Source organism: Sorghum bicolor, chromosome 6 (genome assembly GCF_000003195.3).
Source record: "Sorghum bicolor cultivar BTx623 chromosome 6, Sorghum_bicolor_NCBIv3, whole genome shotgun sequence".
Taxonomy (NCBI): Eukaryota; Viridiplantae; Streptophyta; class Magnoliopsida; order Poales; family Poaceae; genus Sorghum; species Sorghum bicolor.
Genome location: NC_012875.2, coordinates 55,805,167 through 55,827,054, shown reverse-complemented (window position 1 = coordinate 55,827,054; position 21,888 = coordinate 55,805,167). Strand labels below are relative to the sequence as shown.

Here is a 21,888-nt window from a genome sequence, read left to right as displayed (position 1 = left end):
GCACTGTGACTCTGAGCATGTAGCAACTAGCAAGCGTGCTAACCATTGAAATTGAACCGTGCAGACCATTGAAATTGAACCAAGCGCGAAGGCACGCGCCATTGAAGTCGAGCACCGACGGCGCTATCGTTTCCCCCACCACCTTTCTGCAGAAATCGATGGTCGGTCACTCACTCTACAAGGCTTGTTTCTCCAGGTTTAGCCGAAAAATGCAATGTGTGGCTACAATTTCTAAACACGCCGTCGCCTCCAGGTTTCGCCGAGAATGTTTCCCAAAAAAAAAAGTTTCGCCGAGAATGCAATGTGCGCCAACGATCGCCACGCGAGCGTATATGTGTTTTATACGGTAGCAAGAACAGTAGCAGTACCGGCACAAAAGTGGGAAAAGGTCAGCACGGCAAATGACACACAAACAGGCTATACCTGATAGCAAAATAAACAAGCGTCGATACTAAATCCAGTACAAGCCAAGCCGCCAAAAAATGACATAAGAGCAGCAAGTAATCATAAATCATGTCTCCTAAACGATAGCCGTATTCGAATCATGTTCGATCACTCTGTTCTCATTTCTCAGGCACAAGCCATCTCGCCTGTACCACTTACTTTTCCAGTACCACTTGCTGTCATTACAAATTACCCTCAATCGTGCAGCTTCAGACCACGCAGTACACAGAATATCAAAACCTCATTACCCTCAATCGTAGTCTGCAGCTTCAGACCACGCAGTACACAGAATAAAGTGAAGGGGTTTGCACGTGCTTCTGGAGTGCTAGTTACATCACGCTGACATGCAAATGCAGTTCGCCACATATGTAGAGGTTCTGCTGCTGCAATCAAGGGCAGTCCACAGACCCAACCCTTTCACGCCCCCGCAGAAAGTGATAGCAAAAGGATCCTGTACAATAAGTCGCATGGACCTGCCAACCTATTGTTCCTGGTTCTTGAGTTCATGATCAATAAGGCGCAGCTTCAGATTGTTCTCTTCGTTGAGGAGAGAGAGCTTCTCGAGCGAAGATTTCAGCAGTGACATCTGGGATTCTGAGATATGGCTCCGTCCAGCCTTTGGTGCCTGCCATGGTATCACTCCTGTGCTAGCTGCACCGCCCATGGATTGCTGAGCAAACCGTTTCATCCTAGCACTCAGGGCGGCAATGGAAGAGCGCAAAGCATCCAACTCCACATCTGCAAACCTATCTGCAAAAGGTTTTAGCAGATACAAATTCGGTTAGCACATGAAACTGCAAGGTGAAGAATGCGAAGTCAGATAACACGTAAACGGACCAAGCTGTGCCTTGAACTCCTGCTCTGCCTGGGATAATGGTTTCTTGTTTGCAGCAGGAAGCATCTTGAAGCTATCTATTCGCTTCTCCAACAGTTCATACACCTTGAAGGCCCTATCTATCCTCTTGTTAATGTCTCCGTCTTTGGCTTCTATGGATATAAGTGATTTCTTCACTGCTTCTAAGCGTTTCTGTTTGTCTTCCATTTCTGTCTTTAAATAGTCCGCATGCTCCTTGAGTTCGATGAAAACCTAATTATCAACAAAATAAACCTCTTGATCAGTGTGTTTTCCTTTCATCCCTTCATTCATTATTACTGGATCAATAATGACACATTTATATTATGGTGTACAGAATCAAGTGATTTCAGTTGTCCACCAAACTTTGGTTAATAATTCCAGATAACATGTTTTACGGCCTGAAAAAATTGCAAAAACGATAATGGTTGAATACAAAAATATCATTGTAGCAATTTTTTACCTTGTGCCCGTACTCCACATAGTACTCATGGAAGACCTTAATATAGTGATGAAGCGTGGATTTTCCTTCAATAGAGTCAGGGGTCAACGATTTCAAGCTTGATGAAGATGGAAGTATGGGTGGGTCTGGACCAGCAATAAGCTCTTTGCTGATCATTCCAGTTGCAGGAGGCTCCACATCCTTGGTGCTTTTGCTTTCTATGTCTAGCTGAAGAGGTGTCGGTTCCTTCCAACCCTTCATCTCCACCACAAAGCACTCACCCAAGCATGTGATGCCAACTAACTGTACATGACCATATGCATCAGCTATGATAACAAATCCAGAAAGAAAAGGAGAACTTGTTTCGCTGTTGCCTGTAGTGAGGACAGGATGCACAGAGGGTGGTGTCGAAGACATTTCGGGGTATGAAAAAGGTAGGAAGTGCAGTGTGACCATGTCAAGCCCCCCACCATGCGCACAATAAAATCTCTCTGGAACAAGGGGGTCAGGAAACAATGACAGAGAGTTATCATTAGGAGTTTTTGGTAGTGCCAAATCCACAATTGCGAGCCTTAGCAAAGGAGGAGAGTTCCCCATCCAAACAGCTTCTATGTTGCTCTTCATGTTTGATCCTGTACTAGATGGTCGATGTGATCTCAAAGCCAATGGATCTTGTGAATTGGAGTCACATATCATGGCAACACTCTTTATTTGTCCATGTGGATCGACATTAAGGCGAGAAGGAACCCCAATGTTCCACTGCGGTTGAATTTCATCTGCAAGAGCATCAATCTGGAGCTGTCCACTACCCCAGGCAGTCACAAGAATTGAATCTTTGCCAGCAGAACTGTACATAAAACCTACAGCTTTTCCTTCGCAACTGCTGTTCTTGCCTTCAGATTCATTACTTTCCTCACAAACTCTACAAAGAGGCCCCTGCATAGGTTCTCAACAAGATCAACATAGATAGTGATTCATGAGCTTCACGTTAAAAGCAAAGAACACAAGTTATACACAATAGGAAGTTCAAATTTGGAATGCCAAATCTAAACGAATGAACACTTTTTGAGTAGTTTTTCAGTTCCATATGATATTTTAAAACTTTCCTTTTAATAAAAACTGTAAATTCCATATATGTTATTAACTATTCAGATACACCAATAAGAAAAATAAATGGCAATCAAAGAAACTTCAGGTTTAGAATAAATCGATTTATAGAAGACATTAGACCTATATTGAAAGTAAGGTGACCTTCTAATATTTGAGTTCAGTTATCCATAAATACTGTGAACCTCCAAAAGTGTAGATTTTTATATACCCAAACTTGTAGAGATTCTATCCTCTTTTTACACAAAATTAAGTGTCATATATAATTTGGGAACATAGCCATCCCCTTCTTTCCTTTTAAAAAGTATTGACTTGATGTCAATGCACATATAGTGCAATAATAGATGTAATAATGTAGTATGAGGACATGTTACAAAGCTAACCATCCCACACCCCCAAAATTTGATAAAACTAGCTAAAATTGTGAGAAATACCAGCCCATATTCCAAAATAAATATGAATTTCTTCACCATTTTCCATACTAATCCATTGAAAAATTATTTTGTTACCCAACACATATCTGTTGGCACCTGCACACAAGCACCAGGTGAGCAGACCCTGCTCACCTTCCCTCTCCCTCACCCCTGCTCCAAGGAAGAGGAAGAGCCCTGAGCTCCCTCACTCACTCACGCAGCACACACACACTCAGCTTTCAGACTTGAACTGAAAGCTGGAGGACTGAATGAGTGGCAATGAACTGAGTTTTTCCATTGCATTAGGTAGGATATATATACACAAACTATGTACCTGCTGGTACACTACTTGGATGGTGACTACACCTCTCCAACAACTACTCTACATGGCTTATCTCAGCCAATTCCTACTCTTGTACCAGCCCACTACTCTAGCTGGTGTACTTCTACCAACTATGGAAGACTAAAATGGCCTATTGCCATACCTCTACAGTGGCAGCCAAGAGCTGACCACTTGAACCTGCCGAATGCAGGACAAAAGTACAAGAGGGACAGCAGATTATATCTTACAATCTTCCCCTAATCCTGCTGTGTACTCTTGACCTCCACCATGCCAATCTTGCTCCTTAGCTCCAAGAACCGAAGTCGCCCAACTGGCTTAGTGAAGATGTCAGCGAGCTGTCGACCAGTTTCAACAAACTCGATAACAATCTGCTTCTCCTCGACGCAATCACGTAGGAAGTGGAACTTCACATCGATGTGTTTGCTTCGGTCGTGGAGAACAGGGTTCTTTGCCAGCGCTATTGCTGGCTGATTGTCCACTTTGAGCACAGGCGGCCGGGGCTCAATGCCTGTGAGCTCCCTTAGCAACCGGCGCATCCACACCAACTGGCATGCCGCGGTGGCTGCAGCGACATATTCTGCTTCGCAAGTCGACAGGGCCACCGTCTTCTGCTTCAGCGATTGCCAGGCGACAGGTGCCGTGCCGAGGAGGATCAACACGCCTGAGGTGCTGCGTCGTCCATCGACATCGCCTGCCATGTCCGCGTCGCTGAAAGCCGCGAGCTCCAGCCCGCCTCCACCAGACCCCCCGCCTTTCGGGAAGACGAGAGCCTGGTCCATCGTCCCCTGGATGTAGCGCAGCACCCGCTTGACTGCCAACCAGTGATCCTCCCGCGGGTCCTCCATGAACCGGCTTACATATCCGACCGCGAACGCGATGTCCGGCCGAGTATGGGTGAGCCAGCGCAGCCTGCCGACGATGCTCCGGTAGCGCGTTGCGTCCACCTTCTCCGCCGTGCTCTGCTTCGACAGCTTGATCCGCTCCTCCATCGGAGTCGCCGCAGGCCTGCAATTCTCCATGCCCGCCCGCTCCAGCACCTTGCGCGCGTAGGCACGCTGTCCCAGCGTGACTGCCTTGCCTCCCTGCTTCACCTCGATGCCGAGGTAGTAGCTCAGCGCACCGAGATCGGTCATCTGGAACTTTGCCGCCATCTCGGTTTTGAAGGATGAGATGTCCTTCTCCCGCGCGCCGGTGACGATCAAGTCATCCACGTACACCCCGACGACGAGTTCTTCCTTCCCCCGTCGGCGGGTGTACAGGGCATGCTCTGTTGCACACCGCGTGAACCCGAGTTCCGCCATGGTGGCGTCGAGCTTGGAGTTCCATGCTCGCGGCGCCTGCCGCAAGCCGTAGAGCGCCTTCCTGAGGCGGAGCACCTTGTGCTCAGCCCCCTGTGCAGTGAAACCTGGGGCCTGCTTGACGAAGACCTCCTCCGTCAAGTCGCCGTTGAGGAAGGCGGATTTGACGTCGAGGTGGTGAACATCCCAGTCCTTGGCCGCCGCCATGGCTAGGACGAGTCGCACCGACTCCATGCGCGCCACTGGCGCGAACACCTCCTCGAAATCGATCCCTTCTCGCTGCACAAACCCCCGAGCGACGAGCCGCGCCTTGTGCTTCACCACCGCGCCGTGCTCGTCCTTCTTCACCTTGTAGACCCATTTGAGTCCGATCGGCCGGCATCCAGCCGGTGGATCGACCAACTCCCAGGTCCGGTTTGCCTCGATCTGTCGCATCTCCTCCAGCATAGCGCGCCGCCATTCCGGCTCGCGCTCTGCTGCGGCGAAGGTGGCCGGCTCTTCTGTGCTCAGCATCATGAGCTCCTCCTCTTCGCCCAGCAGCCGTGCTGCCAGTCCCGGAGTTGCTGCATCACCGAGAACATTGTCCATACGACGAAATCGTACCTCCTCGCCGTCGTGGAAGGCGTCCACGAACTTGGTGATGTCTGGTGGTGGAGTGGCATACTCCACTTGAGTCGTGGTCGGAGTCCTCTGCTCCTGTCTTGAGACATAGTGAGGCGGGGTGCCACCCGTCGTGGTGGGGCTGGGCGGCTCAGCTTCCCCTGCTGCTGGCGCCTCGCCCCCTGCTTCCCCTGCTCCAGGGGCTGCTGCTTCCTCCACGATTCCGGTTGGTGCGTTGGCTTGACTGGTGATTACTAGTTGCTCGACGGTGAAGGTCCCACCGATCCCGAGCGCGCCCTCTTCTCCCGCCAAGTCTTCCTCCTCCCACCGATTCTCCGGGCTTGAACTTGATGTCGTTTAGCTCCCTGCGGAGCTGCTGAATTCTTGCCCGCTTGGCTCGGTCCGAGCCGACACGCAGCGACTCCAGCATCTCCCAGGCCTGCTTCGCGGTTTCCTTGGCGCCCAGCGCCTCGTGGTATTCCGCCGGCGTCGAGGCCATGAGCGCCTCCATGACTCCCACCTGGGCGTCCTCCGTGCGGTCATCCTCCTCAATCGCCCGCCACCACTTCCGCGCGCGCAGCTTCCACTTCATCTGCATCGCCCACTCACCGTAGTTGGTGCGGGTGAGCGTGGGCCAAGAGCCGCTGCCACCGAACTCCTTGACCACGCGCACCTCCACCTGCGGTGGCGCCGGCTGGAGCTGACGCTCCGCGCCCTCCCCGCCACCATTCCGGCCCGCATCCTCCGCCATTGCTGGTCGATGGACCTAGCACACGGCTTGTACGGCTTTGATACCAATTGTTGGCACCTGCACACAAGCACCAGGTGAGCAGACCCTGCTCACCTTCCCTCTCCCTCACCCCTGCTCCAAGGAAGAGGAAGAGCCCTGAGCTCCCTCACTCACTCACGCAGCACACACACACTCAGCTTTCAGACTTGAACTGAAAGCTGGAGGACTGAATGAGTGGCAATGAACTGAGTTTTTCCATTGCATTAGGTAGGATATATATACACAAACTATGTACCTGCTGGTACACTACTTGGATGGTGACTACACCTCTCCAACAACTACTCTACATGGCTTATCTCAGCCAATTCCTACTCTTGTACCAGCCCACTACTCTAGCTGGTGTACTTCTACCAACTATGGAAGACTAAAATGGCCTATTGCCATACCTCTACAGTGGCAGCCAAGAGCTGACCACTTGAACCTGCCGAATGCAGGACAAAAGTACAAGAGGGACAGCAGATTATATCTTACAATATCAGTTATAGATGCATAGTGGAACCAGACCTGTAATGTTAGAGAATCATCTACCGGTGCATATGCATGAGCTTTTGACATCAGAAAACTGGTATCTGTTGATTGATGTAACAGGTCAGGAAACGTTGCTTCCAACCAAGCTATGGCCAAATGTGAATTAGTGACAACATTTGGATTTGAAGATTTCAATCCAAATGCATTGACATCTTCATATATTTCTTGAATATGTTTCTTGCTATAGTCACTGCATCATGAAAAAGAAATTTCAAAATTTAAAACCAACCCACAGATAAAAAAGAATGTATATTGTGGATTTAAGGATACTGAAACATTAAATTTCCATTTCATTGCCTAATAGATGCACCATATTTTCCTTTTACAAAAGAAAATCAGCTCAACAATTTGTAGCTTCAAAATGCCAGGCATTACAGAAAATCATAAGAATTCAACAAATAAAGCAGAAAAACGCCATATTACCTTCCAAATGGAACAACAGGACAGAGCACAAAGATTGAACCATCACTGAATAAGATGAAAACCTGCATAAAGAATGGGTTTGCATGTGAAATCAAGCAGAAGAATGAGCCACCAACACAAAACCAAATGATAGCTATAAAGAGTATGCATGTCCAAATGGTAACTTAAAACCAAACGTGATACATGGCAATCATGTCATGTATTTGTGAACTCTGCTATGACTTATGGTGCGGGCATAGTCACGCAAAAAAAAAGAGAAAGAAATACATGTGCCATGTAAACACACACACAAACAAACAAAAACAGCATGCCATTCCCATGCTCACTGTACAAAGTTTGCAGTAATGCAAATCATGTAGATTAATATTGTAAAAACCTGAAGACTTAAAAAATTGTCACCAGTAAATCAACTCAAGGATGGTTTGAACAGGTTATCTATTTGAAGTAGAACTATCTTGGTTGTAATCTTCATTGGTAGTTACCATAATAATCCAGGAATGTGAAATCAACTCTAGTTTTTTCTCCTTAGCACCTAACATAAGTTATCAACGCTACTGATAAGTATTCTTTCTAAAGGACTTCTCTAAAATATTGATATGCTTATTTATGTGACATACCGAAAATCTATCCCACAGATGATCACTCCCATAAGAGAAAGCCACTGGACAAATCGCTGAAGCATTTTTACATTTCCCAGGTAGAATTGGCTGCAAATAAAATTCCTGCTCTGGCTGTTCTAAATCGGATGAAAGATCAAATAACCTGCAGAATGGTTTCTTGAGTTTCAATAAAAGGTTTATTCAGAAAAATATAAGAAAGCTGGTGAGACACACTTCATCACACCAACTATAAACTGGACAGAGATGAGGTAATATGACACTCATCCATGTAGCATACCGGAAAACAGCATCTGATGACAAAACTGCAAAATGGTTGTTGCTAAAGGGATGCCAAGATGCCTGGAGAACTTTTATGCCATCACTGTCACTGGGTAGGATCTGAGAAGCAACCGGTGCAGTCCTGTTGTGAATTTCATATGTACAAGTCAAACGTAGCAAAGAGATAGCTAAACAGCTCATTAACCTATAAGGCAGAATAACACAAGTTTTTGGGCACAATCTTCAAATAATTAATAATCTTGTGCATAACCAATGGAATGCAGGGGACACAAGTTTTCCATTGATTTTAGTTCAGTAACTTACATAATCATAACAGTTAGGAAATGAAGCAAAAAAGAGAATGCTGTCAGCATGTGATAGAGTAATGGAGCTACATACCTGCATATGATTGTATCCCCATCTTCAGACACCCTCTCATGTACATACAGGATACTTAAGTTATGTGATCCAACAAGTAGCAGTGATGAACCATCAGCATTAAGTGATATGTGAGTGACCGTATAACCAAGATCGGACTCTGGCATCAACAGCTGTATAGTAAAAGCAACATATCAGAATGAGTCAATGAGATAACATGGAATATGATCTCAATAATAAACTGATGCATAACGATGAAACAATTTCATGTACAAAACTGAGGCCAGATGAGACAATAGTGCTAAGATAAAATTCAAATGGGTAGACAGGAGAATTGCATTAGATGCGACGAATTTCAGCTCCCATTAGGAATACCACAAATACACCAGCACAAAGGAGGGAATATGAGAAATTTCTTTGCAGAAGTAATAAGGATGGCGATGGCTGCTGCATCCTTGTTCAAGTCAAATCACTATAGTGCAAGTTTCATGTTGCACACATACTACTACTGCTACAGTGCTACAGGGCTGTCTAGCAGAGCTCCAGCTCCAAGACCCATGCAGCAGTTGGAGTTTGTATGATAGATAAAAAGTGGTCCAAACTTCTGTGTTTAATACAAAACAGAAAATTGGCTCAACCAAACAGGCCACTAGTTATCCTTTTACGCAACGACACTAGTTAACCACTTTTTTTTGACACTTATTGAACTAACAATCTGACCTTGCTGACCTGTTTTTATGAAATACTCAGCATGATTGGAAGAGGGAAAGGGGCCTTGAAGCCATATGGTAACAGAGATAGGAAGGTAGTCCTGCCTCTTCCAGCCTTCCCCATCTTGCCATGTATGATGCTGAAAACAAGCTTCCCATTTCTACAAATTCGAAAGTACAAGGTACCACTGAAGATAATAGAGCAAAAAAGTAATGTCTGAATTCTAATACCCCTCAGAGCACTAAAAAAACCCAATATGCAAACAGTTGCATTACACTTAGCCAACAGAAGCTTTACTATCAAATTGGATATCGATGTGGCAGTGAATTGTGTATTAAGCTCGTCCCTAGGTTGAATCCTCAAGCATACGTCCCATCAGATCGAACACGGGGAGTGCAGTATTGCACTAGCAGCAAAACGCAAAAGCAAGGGGAAACACCTCACCTCGGAAGGCACGGCGGCTTCCACGACGACATCCACCTCACCATTCTCCGCGTCCGGGTCCCTAATCCGCACGCCAATCCGGTGGGCGCCGCACGCCGAAGGGTCCCAGGCGTACAGCCGCGACGCTACGGCGTCCCACGCGGCGCCGCCGCTGCCGCCGTCGCGTCGGGAGAAGACGGGGTGAGAGTTCAGAGGCACCCACTGCGCCGGAGAGTAGGCCCGCTTCGGAGTGGGCCGCAGCTTCGTCCTCGAGGAGGTGGAAGCGGAGGAGGGGGTGAGCGCGAGGGATGGGGAGGGCGAGTGGCGTCCGCGGCGGCGAGAGGGTGGGGTTGCCGGCGCTGGGGAGTGGCGGATGGGTGGCGGGGACCCCGGGGGCGAGGACGGCGGCGGCGGCGCGGTGATGCGAGTCATCGGCGACGACGGGGACGACGAGTGTAGTGGAACGGTCGGGAGCAGGTTACTTGGGCTGGAGTTACAGTTTTGATTGGATTGAGATTATCAAAAATGGGCCACACGTCACACAATCCAACAAACCCAGCTGTGTCATAGGCCCATCTATAAAACCCAAAATGACACATCAAGGGCCCATTTAGAAATTGGCCCAAAATAATCGCACAGTACAAGGATACAATTTATAGCCTAGTGAAAATAGAAACAAGAAAAAGGGATAGCAATAGGCGTATGGTAGTCTTCTTCATCATTTTTGTAGGGATCAGATCATGATTCATGAGGCGATATCATCATATGTATTTACTCAAAATAGACGGTGTGCTGGATTCATATGATTTTGCAGTTTTCATGAACCCTATTCATGGCAATTGGAGCAAAGCAGCTATTGTGAACATTTCTGAACTGAATGGCTTCTCTGTCTGCCTATCTGGTCTCTGGACATGTGTAGTTACTCAAAGAGTCCATATGGCAGGTTGCTCAGGACAGCAAAACGTGGAGCCAAAACCTCTTGCGTACCTCCGTCACATGGATGGCATGGCCACAATGTCTGAATCCATGTCTGTGTTCATGAGTCGATGCAGCGGCGAACGAAGTGCAGATCTGTCAGTGATTCATCTGTCTTCGTTGCTCGGTCAGTCTGATAGATGTGGTGATTCTGAATTTCTGATAGCGTTTCGTGCAAAGCCGTCTTGTCTGCGCTGGATAACGGTTGAAACTACACAGATCCATATCTGAAGCTTAACTGCTTAAGCTACAGGTTTTAGGCATCCCTACGACAGAAAACATGATTACATGAGCTAGGATCTTGTCACATGAATGATATCAGTATTAGGCGATGTATGCTTTGTCACCTTGTGGCTTGTGCTTCTTTTCTATCTTGGAAGTCATTGGAATCGAAAATAAAACAAAGCAACTATGGAAATCGCGGTCGTAATCAATACTTCTATTCCATTTGCAGAGACACGGCAGTCATACCATACCGAACATGTTCTGAAACCTTTGATACCCTCTCAGAATCTCACATGGTTAGAAAATCGGGATCAATCCTTCTTCTTATTCTTCCTTTTACACATGAAACTTGGGCACAAAACGTGCTATAGGATTTAGGTCATGTGCATCCATATCTTCTTTCTTTGGTAGAACCATGTGTGCCTTCGTTTCTAATCTCTCTCTATTCAGTTGTCGATCTTGGTTCTGCAAGCGGCAACTCAGACACACATACCTCCGACACGAACTGGAACCAAAACACGAGCAAAATCCTTCTCCAAATCCCATCACGTGCAAATGAATGACAACAGCTCTGCATAAGCTTCTGATGCTCCTGTGTTATGGACAGTTGCAAACAGATGCACATGAACACGATCTCCCTGGCCATCCATCCGTAGGGCAGAGCAAGTAATGCGAGTTGTATGCTGCCTTCAAATCGAGGTGCCTTGCCACATGCGCCTGCATGGCAACATCATTTCGTTCACGCTCTGATGTTTGCAGTTTGCGGAACATGAAACCATTCCAATAACCCGACGTATGGTTTCAGCTGAATAACTGTCAGTAGGCCAGGAGCACTGTCCGAGCAAGGGTGGTTGTTTGTTAATTGCTGCTATAGCTTTGCTGTGGTCCACCTTTTGTTTGCAATGCCACGCTACAACAAGAAACTTCTTTTCAGACAGACGAAACATGGCGATCATTTGCCTGACAACTGAAGATGGTGATGCATCGTTCTTTGGCTTGAATTAATTGTCAACAGCTAGTTGCAGAAACAACCAAATGCTCGGTCTAACTTTTATAGCTTTGAATTTCTTCAGAATCAGAATTCAAACATGTACTGATATTTCCTTCCATTCCAAAAAAGAATCTTATACTGAGAAGTGGAGATGCAAAGTTGACTCAAGCTTCCTTCGTGGTCCATTCAGTAATACTTCTTTATCTGCATAATAAACCATATGGCAGCAAATAATTATAATGCTTCCTTTACTTTCATTCCAGCTCCAACTCTGTTGGATTCTTTTGCAACCGCGACAGTGAAAAAGAACAGGACGTCTATTTCACAACGTCAGTTACGTCTCACAATTCAAACTAGGTTTTCTCATTTCATACTTTTATGTTTTATCTGCACAAGAGAGCGAAGACACTTTCTCATCATCTTTGTTGTGCCTGCCGAGCAAGCAATGCTGCTCCTATTTCCCTATCATCTGCAATATTCACAGGCAGCGACAGGTAGAGCAGATAACTCTCAGTGCTACTTTCCTATTGTCTATGATTGCATAGTAGGCCGGCCCGGACGGTTCTCCCCATCGGCAGTCGCGTGAATCCCACATGCGGCGACCCGACTGCCCAAAAACAAGCAGCGGTAGCCGGCAACCACTGGTAGTTTGCGGATGGATGCAATGTGTGTGCTGCACTGCGCGTCTTGGTAAATGCGATTCAATTCAATGGATCCATGGGATCCAACGCAGACGCAATGCATATGCAAGTACTGGAGCCGCACCTGCAGGTACGTCCTTGCAGGTACCTGGGCTGGGCAATGACTTGCCTCAGTTGGCTGCTGGTGACCCATCATCCATGGCCATAATAAAAACAAGTCTGCCTAGCCCCCCCAACCTACGGGGACGCTCACGGTTGCTTGCTTGGCACTTCGCAACGTGCCGAGCACATGCTCGCCCGCGCTCACATGGCCGGTGGTTCTTGCAGTTTCGAAAGGCTCATGGGGATCGGCATGAAACCCGTTACAAGTTTTCACTCTTCTTTCTCAGATGTGTAACGGTCGTCGAAGATGCATGGCGGTGGTTTAAGAACAGGCTAATAATGAGGACAATTTCACAGTGCGATTAAGTCACAAATCTGAATGGTTCAGAACCTTTGACAGCTTCACCTTTCAGTCTTGACAAATGATAATAGACCCGGCAGCCGGCACAAGTCTTTCTGAGGCGATATCCTCTTGCAGTCTTGAGAAGCACATGCGAAGAATTTGCTGCAAGTTATTGAGAAACGGCTCATTTGTTCACAATTTCGTATAGCATATATAGTACACTGGATAATTGAGTTGGACTGAAGCTTTCAAAATATAGAAGCTGCATAATTGGGTTGGACTTCAGGCAGGGGATCGGCATCCACGTTCCTCGGGGTGAACGACCTTGTGCTTCTAACCCGAATTTCAACGTAGGCGACTAGGCGTAGTAGACCTCCGGTGAGGTACTGCATGCGCTTGCATTGGGAGGCGAAGCCGCACCTTATCGAGATGAATTGTTGGACCAGCTGATGGATGGACCTTTTTGAGAGGCCAAGATACTATAAGCCACGGGGAGCAATCAGATGCTCGATTGTTTGAAGCTACTCTTCTTGGAGATGTCTTCTTTTCTTGGAGTAGCATGGAGATGTCTTCATCATAACCTGAAGGACTAATTTTCTCGCCACATTTATTGGAAATGAAATGGTAAGATGACAGATGAAATCATTAGTAGGCCGTTCCTTTTTAATTGAGAAAAAGGCACTTCGCTTTTTCCTTTGGGTTCAAGCCAACGTGAAAGGAGGAAAACAACGGACAAAAACAAAACATTGACCTGGAAAGGTGCAGAATTAGTAGAGAACTCTCAAGGATAAGTAGGAATAGACCATTAGATAACTACTAGTATCACCACTAAGAAAGGGTGAAAATAAAACAGCAAAATGAAACAAAAGAAGGTCAAAGAAACATCAAACTCAGATCTCCTGAGTGTTCTAGAGAAAGGAAAAAACCATCATACTTTGACAAGAGTGAATTTTTTCAGATCCCTCGTGCTTACAAAGTTTTTTTTTTCATTTTCAAAGTGAAAATTTCGTGCTAATCATCTTGAGATTATTTCTTATCCATCATTCCTTGGTTGCCGATGGAAAAGTTCTCATCTCTTATATGCCACAATTTTCAAATGCGTGTTTGTTTTTTATCCCATGAGTCCATGACACACCCTATATTCCACAAGGGATCAAAAACAAACATGCATACATCAGGTATCAGCACATTGCTTCAGGAATTCAAAAGATGTGTTTTTCTACGTCAAACAACTAGCTGCTAATTTGCAGCAATCAGTATCAGAGCTGTTGCTCATTTCTTCGCTCATCCATTTATGTAATATCGGTCCACAAAACTCTTTGCTAGGTCTGTCCAGCTGGTGACCACCTAGCTACTTGTTGCGCATTCATTGTATTGTAAACTCTTTCTTCTTAATATAATAATACGTAGATCTCCTACGTATTCGAGAAAAAAAAAGTAAGACCTGATGCATTCCTCATACTTTGCCTTCATGTGAAGTACTAAATAGTCAAAACTCTCATCCGAACAAAAAACATCAAAATTTGGTAATCACTTTAAACAACAACTGATATTCCAGAGTCCATCAAACTATGCACAAATTAATTTTAAAGTAGCAACCGTTTCATTAAAATATCAGTACTACATAGGTCTGGTTCAGTTGGCGAAATTTTTTAGATTTCGCTACTGTAGCACTTTTGTTTGTTTATGACAAATATTGTCCAATTATAGACTAACTAGGATCCAAAAATTCATCTCACGATTTACAGTCAGTGTAATTAGTTTTTTTCGTCTATATTTAATGCTTCATGCATGTGCCGCAAGATTCGGTGTGACGGAAATCTTGAACAATTTTGGGAACAATTTAATGTACTGATGAAGTACACAATGTACATTGTATTTTATAGTATGCCCAACTAGTCAAGATTCTTTATAAACCAGTGATGAGTACTACATAGAGATAGAATAGCAATTACTGCAAATCGAGGATGACAAAGGACAAACGGAAAGAAAAAAAATCGAATCTTTCAGTTACAGATAGCTAGCTCCTCCTCAATGCCTTTCAAAAGAACACAGAAAATCCTTCGTTTCCGCATCAATTTTTCCATAATAATTTGCATCCATGAGGGCTGCATTACCCAGTCCAGATCAGCTCAGTTCAGCAGAGATAAAAATCAGAGCAGTAATTCTAATCCGCGGGGGGAGATACTATTGACTCATCCCTCACCACACCACGTTACAAAGAACAAGGGGGGAAAAAAAAGAGGAAGAAAATATTCCTTTTTGTTTTGTTCTTGACTCTTGAGCTCCGCCTATCTGCAGAGCGGGTTGTTGGGCGTGCCACGTCCGACCTCGTCGGCGGCGTACTCGACGCTGCAGTAACAGAAGGCGGCGTCCTTCTTGTTCTTCTCGACGGCCTTGAGGATGGACTCGAAGACGGGGACCTCGCAGGGGATGCGGAGCACGCCCTCCTGCTGGAAGCCGAACTCCTCCTCGGCCTCCCGCAGCAGCGCCGCGAAGGCGCGGTGCTTCAGGTACTCCATCGGGATCACGAACCTCTGCATCGCGGGGCCCACGCACACGGCGAGGTGGCCCTTGGGCGGCGGCGGAGGGGAGCCCGACGGCGGGCCGTCCGTGAAGGAAAGCGTCCGCTTCAGGAACTTCTTGGCCTTGCTCTCGCCGGCATTGCCGCCGCCGCCGGCGGCGGTGGGCGAGCTTGGCTCCTTGTCCTTGGGGGTGACCGAGAGCTTGCGCCACTTCTTCAGCATCTGCTGCATGCGCACGATCTCGGTGATCTTGTTCGACTTCTTGGCGCCGGACTGCTCCATCTGCGATCTGCGCTGCTTCTTTGTGCTGGGGACGATCTTGGGGAAATTTTCTGGTGGTTTTGAGGCGCTCTCGACGGAGTTTGTTTTGATGGTGTGGTGGAGCTCTGCCGCGCCCATCGAGGGGGTTTTAAAGGCAGGAGAGCCATGGACCCCACAGCCCCTGCTTAGGCTCTTTCTCGGGTGGGTCCACTTTAGATTTTTTTTTTTTGTGAATTTCTCCCTGCTGATTTATCTTAAGCCCTGCTGATTCAAGCAAACTGTCGATTTTAGTTTAACCGGTCAAGAAAGCTCTTCTCTCTCCATCTTCTGAGGCATGATTTTTAACTGGTCAAGGAAGCTCTTCTCTCTCCATCTTCTTAGAGCACTCACAATGCAGACTCTATCATAGAGTCTAAAGTTATTTATTACCTCGAACAATGTGGACTTAAAGTCTAAATAACTTGGAGTCTTTTTTTTTATATCTCTTTCTTCAATAAATATGCTGCCACATTAGCAAAATACTATAAATAATATGTAATTAATTGTTTTGGACTCTGTGATAGAGTCTTGCATTCTGAGTGCCCTTAGGGCACTCACAATGCAGACTCTATCATGGAGTCTAAAGTCATTTATTACCTCGAACAATGTGGATTTGGAGTCTAAATAAGACTTGGAGTCTTATTTTTTCTACCTCTTTCTACAATAAATATGGTGCCACATCAGAAAAAACTATAAATAATATGTAATTAATTGTCTTGGACTCCATGATAGAGTCTTGCATTGCGAGTGCCCTTAGGGCATTCACAATGCAGACTTTATTATAGAGTCTAAAATTATTTATTACCTCGAACAATGTGGACTTGGAGTCTAAATAAGACTTGGAGTCTTATTTTTTCTATCTCTTTCTTCAATAAATATACTGCCACATCAGCAAAATACCATAAATAATATGTAGTTAATTGTCTTGGACTTTGTGATAGAGTCTTGCATTGTGATTGCCCTTAGACATGATTTCGTCAGTCCTTTCATCATTCAAACCCAGAGAGGATATTAATGTACTAAATTTAATCAGATTTATGAGAAGCTTATTAATGTCTACTATATCAAAATCATAAATCATGAAAAACATTTGATAGTGAATATATACAAACTCAAAATGGTTTGACTTAGGATACCTGAAAATATCTTATTTTAGTTAAAGAAGTAACTAATGAAGCTCTATGCCATATGGACCCATGTTAACTTTGAAGAGCGAGTTATAATTTATCCATTGTAATTGTTGTCTATATCTTCGGTTGATATGTATATTTCTTATAGATAGTGACTTTACCACTAGAGACATCCTAAATTGTCTCATTTTCTAGTGTATAGATGTTTCTTATTGATAGTGACTTTACCACTAGACATCCTAAATTGCCTCTACTATATAGAACAACAAGGGCTGCCCTTATTCGTGTCTTCGGATGGTGACTTTACCACTAGAGATGGCAAGGCCACAGAATATATCGGTGTCTTCGTGGTGGCGGATAGAAAAAGGCTTTTGTTTAGATGTGAAAAGTTTTTGGATTTCGCTACTGTAGCACTTTCATTTATTTATGGCAAATATTGTCCAATCATGGACTAACTAGGATCAAAAGATTCATCTCATGATTTACGATAAACTGTGCAATTGATTTTTATTTTCGTCTATATTTAATGCTTCATGCATGTACCGCAAGATTCGATGTGACGAGAAATCTTGAAAACTTTTTGGTTTTTGGGTAAACTAAACAAGACCAAAAATAAGGAACCCATCTCGAACAAAATGCTAGCTTCAGTATGTGAATGCAAAACTTGTAGCTTTTCGGTCATTCATTAAAATCCATGAAAGATGGATCCAAACCCACTACTTTCCCTGTTTTAAATTATAAGATATTTTAACTTTTTTAAAAATTTATTGATTTTACTATATATCTAAGAGCATCTCTAATAGACTAGATAAAATTATATTCTAAACTATAAGATTTAGCCATTGTGTAAAATAAAAAACTCACTCAAAGCATAGAGTTCCACAATAGCTTTCTATAGAATAGCTAGTGAGGACGACATGCTATATATGATAAGTGAAAGTTTAGGAATAACAAACTTACTATTTTAGCAAACCAGATAGCACACTTGTTGAACTTTATTTTTTTACTTTGAAAATGTAAAAATAACCTAGATATGTAGTTGCTCTAACTGTATAGTAAAAAACTATATATTTAGAAAAAAAGTCAAATTGTCTTAAAATTTGGAATGCAGGTAGTACAAATCTATGTCACATGAGCTAAAATATTCAACCAGACAAAGTGCCTCTACCTATCTCTAGAGCTTTAAATTTGAGAGTGCCTAAAATATCAAACCAGTCAAATAAAATATATTAACATCTTGATATTGCATTTATTTTCAAATTTTAGATGCTAATATATATTTTTATATATTTATATATATTTTTAGAAAGAGAAACTTAACCAATCTTGGATAAGTCTTAGAACCACTGTAGGTACACAGGTGAGCTTCAACCAGGACTAAAAATTAATTTAAAACGTAGAGACTTCTCTTGCGGTGCATGAGATTCGAACCCAGAACCATTTGTGTCATGCATATAGCTTCCTAGCCTTCCTTACGTACTCAACTATAAATCACATGTGACGAAATCTTAGGTGCTCTCCTTTTGAATTCGCTCGTGGAGGATCTTTACTCTAAGGTAGGATACCTTTAGTTCCACTTGATGACACCAACTGACTTTACCAACCAGAACAAAAAGGTCCTTCAATGCCCGTAAAATTTAGACCTAGGACTAATATAACTCAACTATAAATCACATGTGACATAGTCCTAGGTACTCTCCTTTTAAATTCGCTCGTGGGGGATCTTTAATCTCAAGTAGGAGATCTTTAGTTCTAGTTGATGACATCAACTTTCTTTACAAACAGAATAAAAGGTCATTTAGTGCCCGTGAAATTTAGAACTAGGACTAATGTTCATATTCATTGTGGACCCTAACACAACCAAGACTAAAGGTGTGAATAAAGTCATTTCTCTACTTAGTGAACGAACTAACGGAATAGATATAAACCCGTATGTATGGTTTGTAAGGTTACGAGAGAACTAGCGGTGCTCTCTCCTAATTGACGTGTTGGAGACGCTGTAGATTTTCTGGCGCCCTGCCATTGCCATCTTGGACAAAATGCTGACCTAGTATAATCCAAAACTCGTTTGCTATTCTGACGGCGGCTCAGTCAGATCTAGCGAAGGGAAAATGGATCCAAGACCACCGCAAATCTACCGTCACCTGAACTGAAATATTCAGTCAAACGAAGCGTTGCCGATCTCCAGAGCTTTTTGCAATTTTGCCAACAGTTGACCAACAGTTTCCCCCCTTAGCATCTGCTGCAACTGCAACACAGATCTACAGCAGGTCGGGCGTGTCAGGGCCTCTGCGGTTTGGGCGGCCAGGAATCCAGCGAAGACCTGCACTGCATGCAGATGCATGCGTCGTGTCTACGGGGTCGCTCCATCGTACAGTACGTCTCCTTCTTCCTGAGGCCGGGATCAGAATATATATGAACACGGCAGGTGGAAGAAGCTACTAGCTGCATCCATGATCCATGTGATGAACACACTGAATAATGCACCAGCCAAGCACTAATTTCCTAAGCTTAATTAATTAGCCAACCTGCTGCGGCCTGTGATTGCCCTTGCATTGCCCTAATCATTTTGGCGGTTGGCACTGGCAGCATTGACTTGGATAAAGAAAAAAAAAAGTTTGGCCGGCCTGTGCTCGTTTACTTTAAAAATGTCCTCCCATCAGATTTCGGCATCTACGGCGGCGTCGTCTCTCCGGCGTCGTCCTGCGTGCACCGGCGCAACCGCGTGCTGTCCCGTACGAAACGTACCACATGATCAGTGGAGTATTCTGATCTACTCTCTCTGCTAGTCTGATCGGTTTTGGCCGGTTAACCAAATTAGACGTTGTTTAGTTGGTCAAAATTTTTGAATTTGGCTACTGTAGTACTTTTGTTTGTTTTTGACAATTATTATCCAATCATAAACTAATTAGGTTCAAAAGATTTATCTCATGATTTATAGGTAAACTGTATAATTAGTTTTTTTTTTATCTATATTTAGTGTCATATATGTACCGCAAGATTTGATATCACGAATAATTTTGAAAAAAAATAGATTTACATGTAAATAAACAAGGCCTTATAGTCTGAACACCGGCACACCGCCATGGCTGGTGGTTAATAACGCGGGCCGGCGCAACGGCAAGTGTGCCCCAAATCGCAATGCCAACGGGTTCGTGTTCGTTAAGTCGTCATCATCGTCGTCTTGTTCTCTTCTATCAAGGAGTTGCTAGCTGGTGGTGGCGGATTTTGTTCGCGATCGAGGTCTCATCATTTTGCATTAGTTGGTAAGCTCGATTACTTGCGATCGAGTTGCGACCACGACGGGAGGCAGAACAAACCAATCATTTGTTGGCGCGTTAGGTTAGTTAGTTAGTGAGTGAGCGGCAGATTCATGATTCCTCTTTCACCTTTCTGCATTGTTGTTACTCGTCTGCTATCTGCTCTGAGAGTTTGGCCTGTTCCTTTATTTGCTCTATTCATCATTCATCAATAGATCCATAAGCTACTACTCCCTCGGTCTAATGTACTCTCTCCGTCCCAATTTATAAGTTATTACAAAAATCTTGAAAAATCAAAACATCTCAAGTTTGACAAACATTATAGAACAAAATAGAAAGATTTATAACATTAACCAGATACTACTATAAAAATATAACTAATAAAAAATCTAATGATACTTAGTTGATATCATAAATATTATTATGTTATAATATAAATTTGATCGTTTTGACTTTCTAAAATTTTTGGAATAACTTATAATTTAAAATGGACGGAGAGTAACTATCTTTAGTTTAAAGACCAAATATAACACGTTTAATTCTCTCTCTCTCTCAACACTATTATTAGTGCATGGATATATTTCTATGTGCATTTAGATAGAGCACATCTTGCATTATTGGACTTGAAAAAAATAATTATATCTTATGTATTAGGACAGAGGGCCTAATAAATGATAAAATAACCCCAGGCCGTACCCTACAGATGAAACAAAGCATCTGTGATCGTCTTCTTGCCTGAACCTAGAGTTCAGCTCCAGAGAGGTAACATGATGGACACTTGCATGGGTGATCGCAACTTGACTGCATGCCTTGACATGTGGCTGCTCCTGTTACTAATACTAGTATATACGGTACACTTCTTCCAGGCGCGCGGCCAGCAGGCTTGTGTAGTTGTGTGTCATGTGTTCTGATCAGCGCTCGCGTCGGCGGCGAGATGCATATGCATGGTTTGTACGACTGACAAACCCCAGCCAATACAATGTGCAGCCATATTTAGCTCCATTACATTTCCGGGCTGTTCTTCGTCCTAAACTACTCGCAAATTCCAGTGAGGCACGTGATGACAGACTTAAGCCGCATGCATGCTCCAGAAAGATCGGCACTAATATATATTTCGTCGCTAAACCAACTAAAGCAAACGCAATTGTTATCACTAGTCAATAACCAGCGCAAGTGGAAGTACTTCCACCTTCATAATGCTGCTATATATAACATCATTATTTAGACTTGGTCATCCCTAGAAAGTTCATGTGCCCTTTCCCAATACTAACATACCACCATTATCATATATGGCGACTATCATCTGGTCGAAGCATAATAATTTGCATATAGTTGATTACTCTACCATGAACCATCATTATTAGAGGACTCTCTTAAGGCCTTGTTTAGTTGTAGAAATTTTTTAGTTTTGGCTACTGTAGCACTTTCGTTTGTATTTGGAAATTATTATCCAATTATAGACTAACTAGGCTCAAAAAATTCGTCTCTCAAATTACAGACAAAACTGTGTAATTAGTTATTTCTTTTATTTATATTTAATACTCCCTCCTTTCAAAAATCTCCAGCGTATTAGCAATTTTTTTTCTTCAAAAGTCTCCATCGTTTAAGTCTGGGACCACGCTAATGCATCGTTCCAGGCACCCGCGTAGCTCCTCGTACGCGTACACATTCACTTCTGCAATGTTGCCCATCGCTTCGACTAGCCCCTCCGTTTCCTCCCGTTAGAATGCATACGTGAGTGCGGGCGTTCGCCGTTCGGTCTTGC

The 21,888-nt window shown here is 44.1% G+C and overlaps 2 protein-coding genes across 2 annotated transcripts; both read right to left on the bottom strand.

Moving 5' to 3' along the window:
• On the bottom strand, positions 403–10,123 carry LOC8063938 (nuclear pore complex protein NUP88). The gene is made up of 9 exons (XM_002447018.2): positions 9,653–10,123; positions 8,519–8,670; positions 8,139–8,261; positions 7,859–8,003; positions 7,242–7,303; positions 6,795–7,008; positions 1,761–2,675; positions 1,282–1,531; positions 403–1,194 (listed from the first exon to the last, which is right to left on the bottom strand). Exons 1-9 carry the CDS (start codon positions 10,061–10,063, stop codon positions 926–928), a joined length of 2,541 nt encoding a protein of 846 aa, XP_002447063.1. The 5' UTR covers positions 10,064–10,123; the 3' UTR covers positions 403–925.
• On the bottom strand, positions 14,897–15,847 carry LOC8072311. Its single transcript, XM_002447017.2, has one exon. It carries the CDS (start codon positions 15,830–15,832, stop codon positions 15,200–15,202), a length of 633 nt encoding a protein of 210 aa, XP_002447062.1. The 5' UTR covers positions 15,833–15,847; the 3' UTR covers positions 14,897–15,199.

Coding starts and splice junctions, on each gene's coding strand:
- LOC8063938 (XM_002447018.2), bottom strand. CDS start 10,063: ATGACTCGCATCACCGCGCCGCCGCCGCCGTCCTCGCCCCCGGGGTCC. Junction 7,009..7,241: donor CCTGTTGTTCCATTTGGAAG/GTAATATGGCGT, acceptor TTCATGATGCAG/TGACTATAGCAAGAAACATA. Junction 1,532..1,760: donor ATGTGGAGTACGGGCACAAG/GTAAAAAATTGC, acceptor GTTGATAATTAG/GTTTTCATCGAACTCAAGGA.
- LOC8072311 (XM_002447017.2), bottom strand. CDS start 15,832: ATGGGCGCGGCAGAGCTCCACCACACCATCAAAACAAACTCCGTCGAG.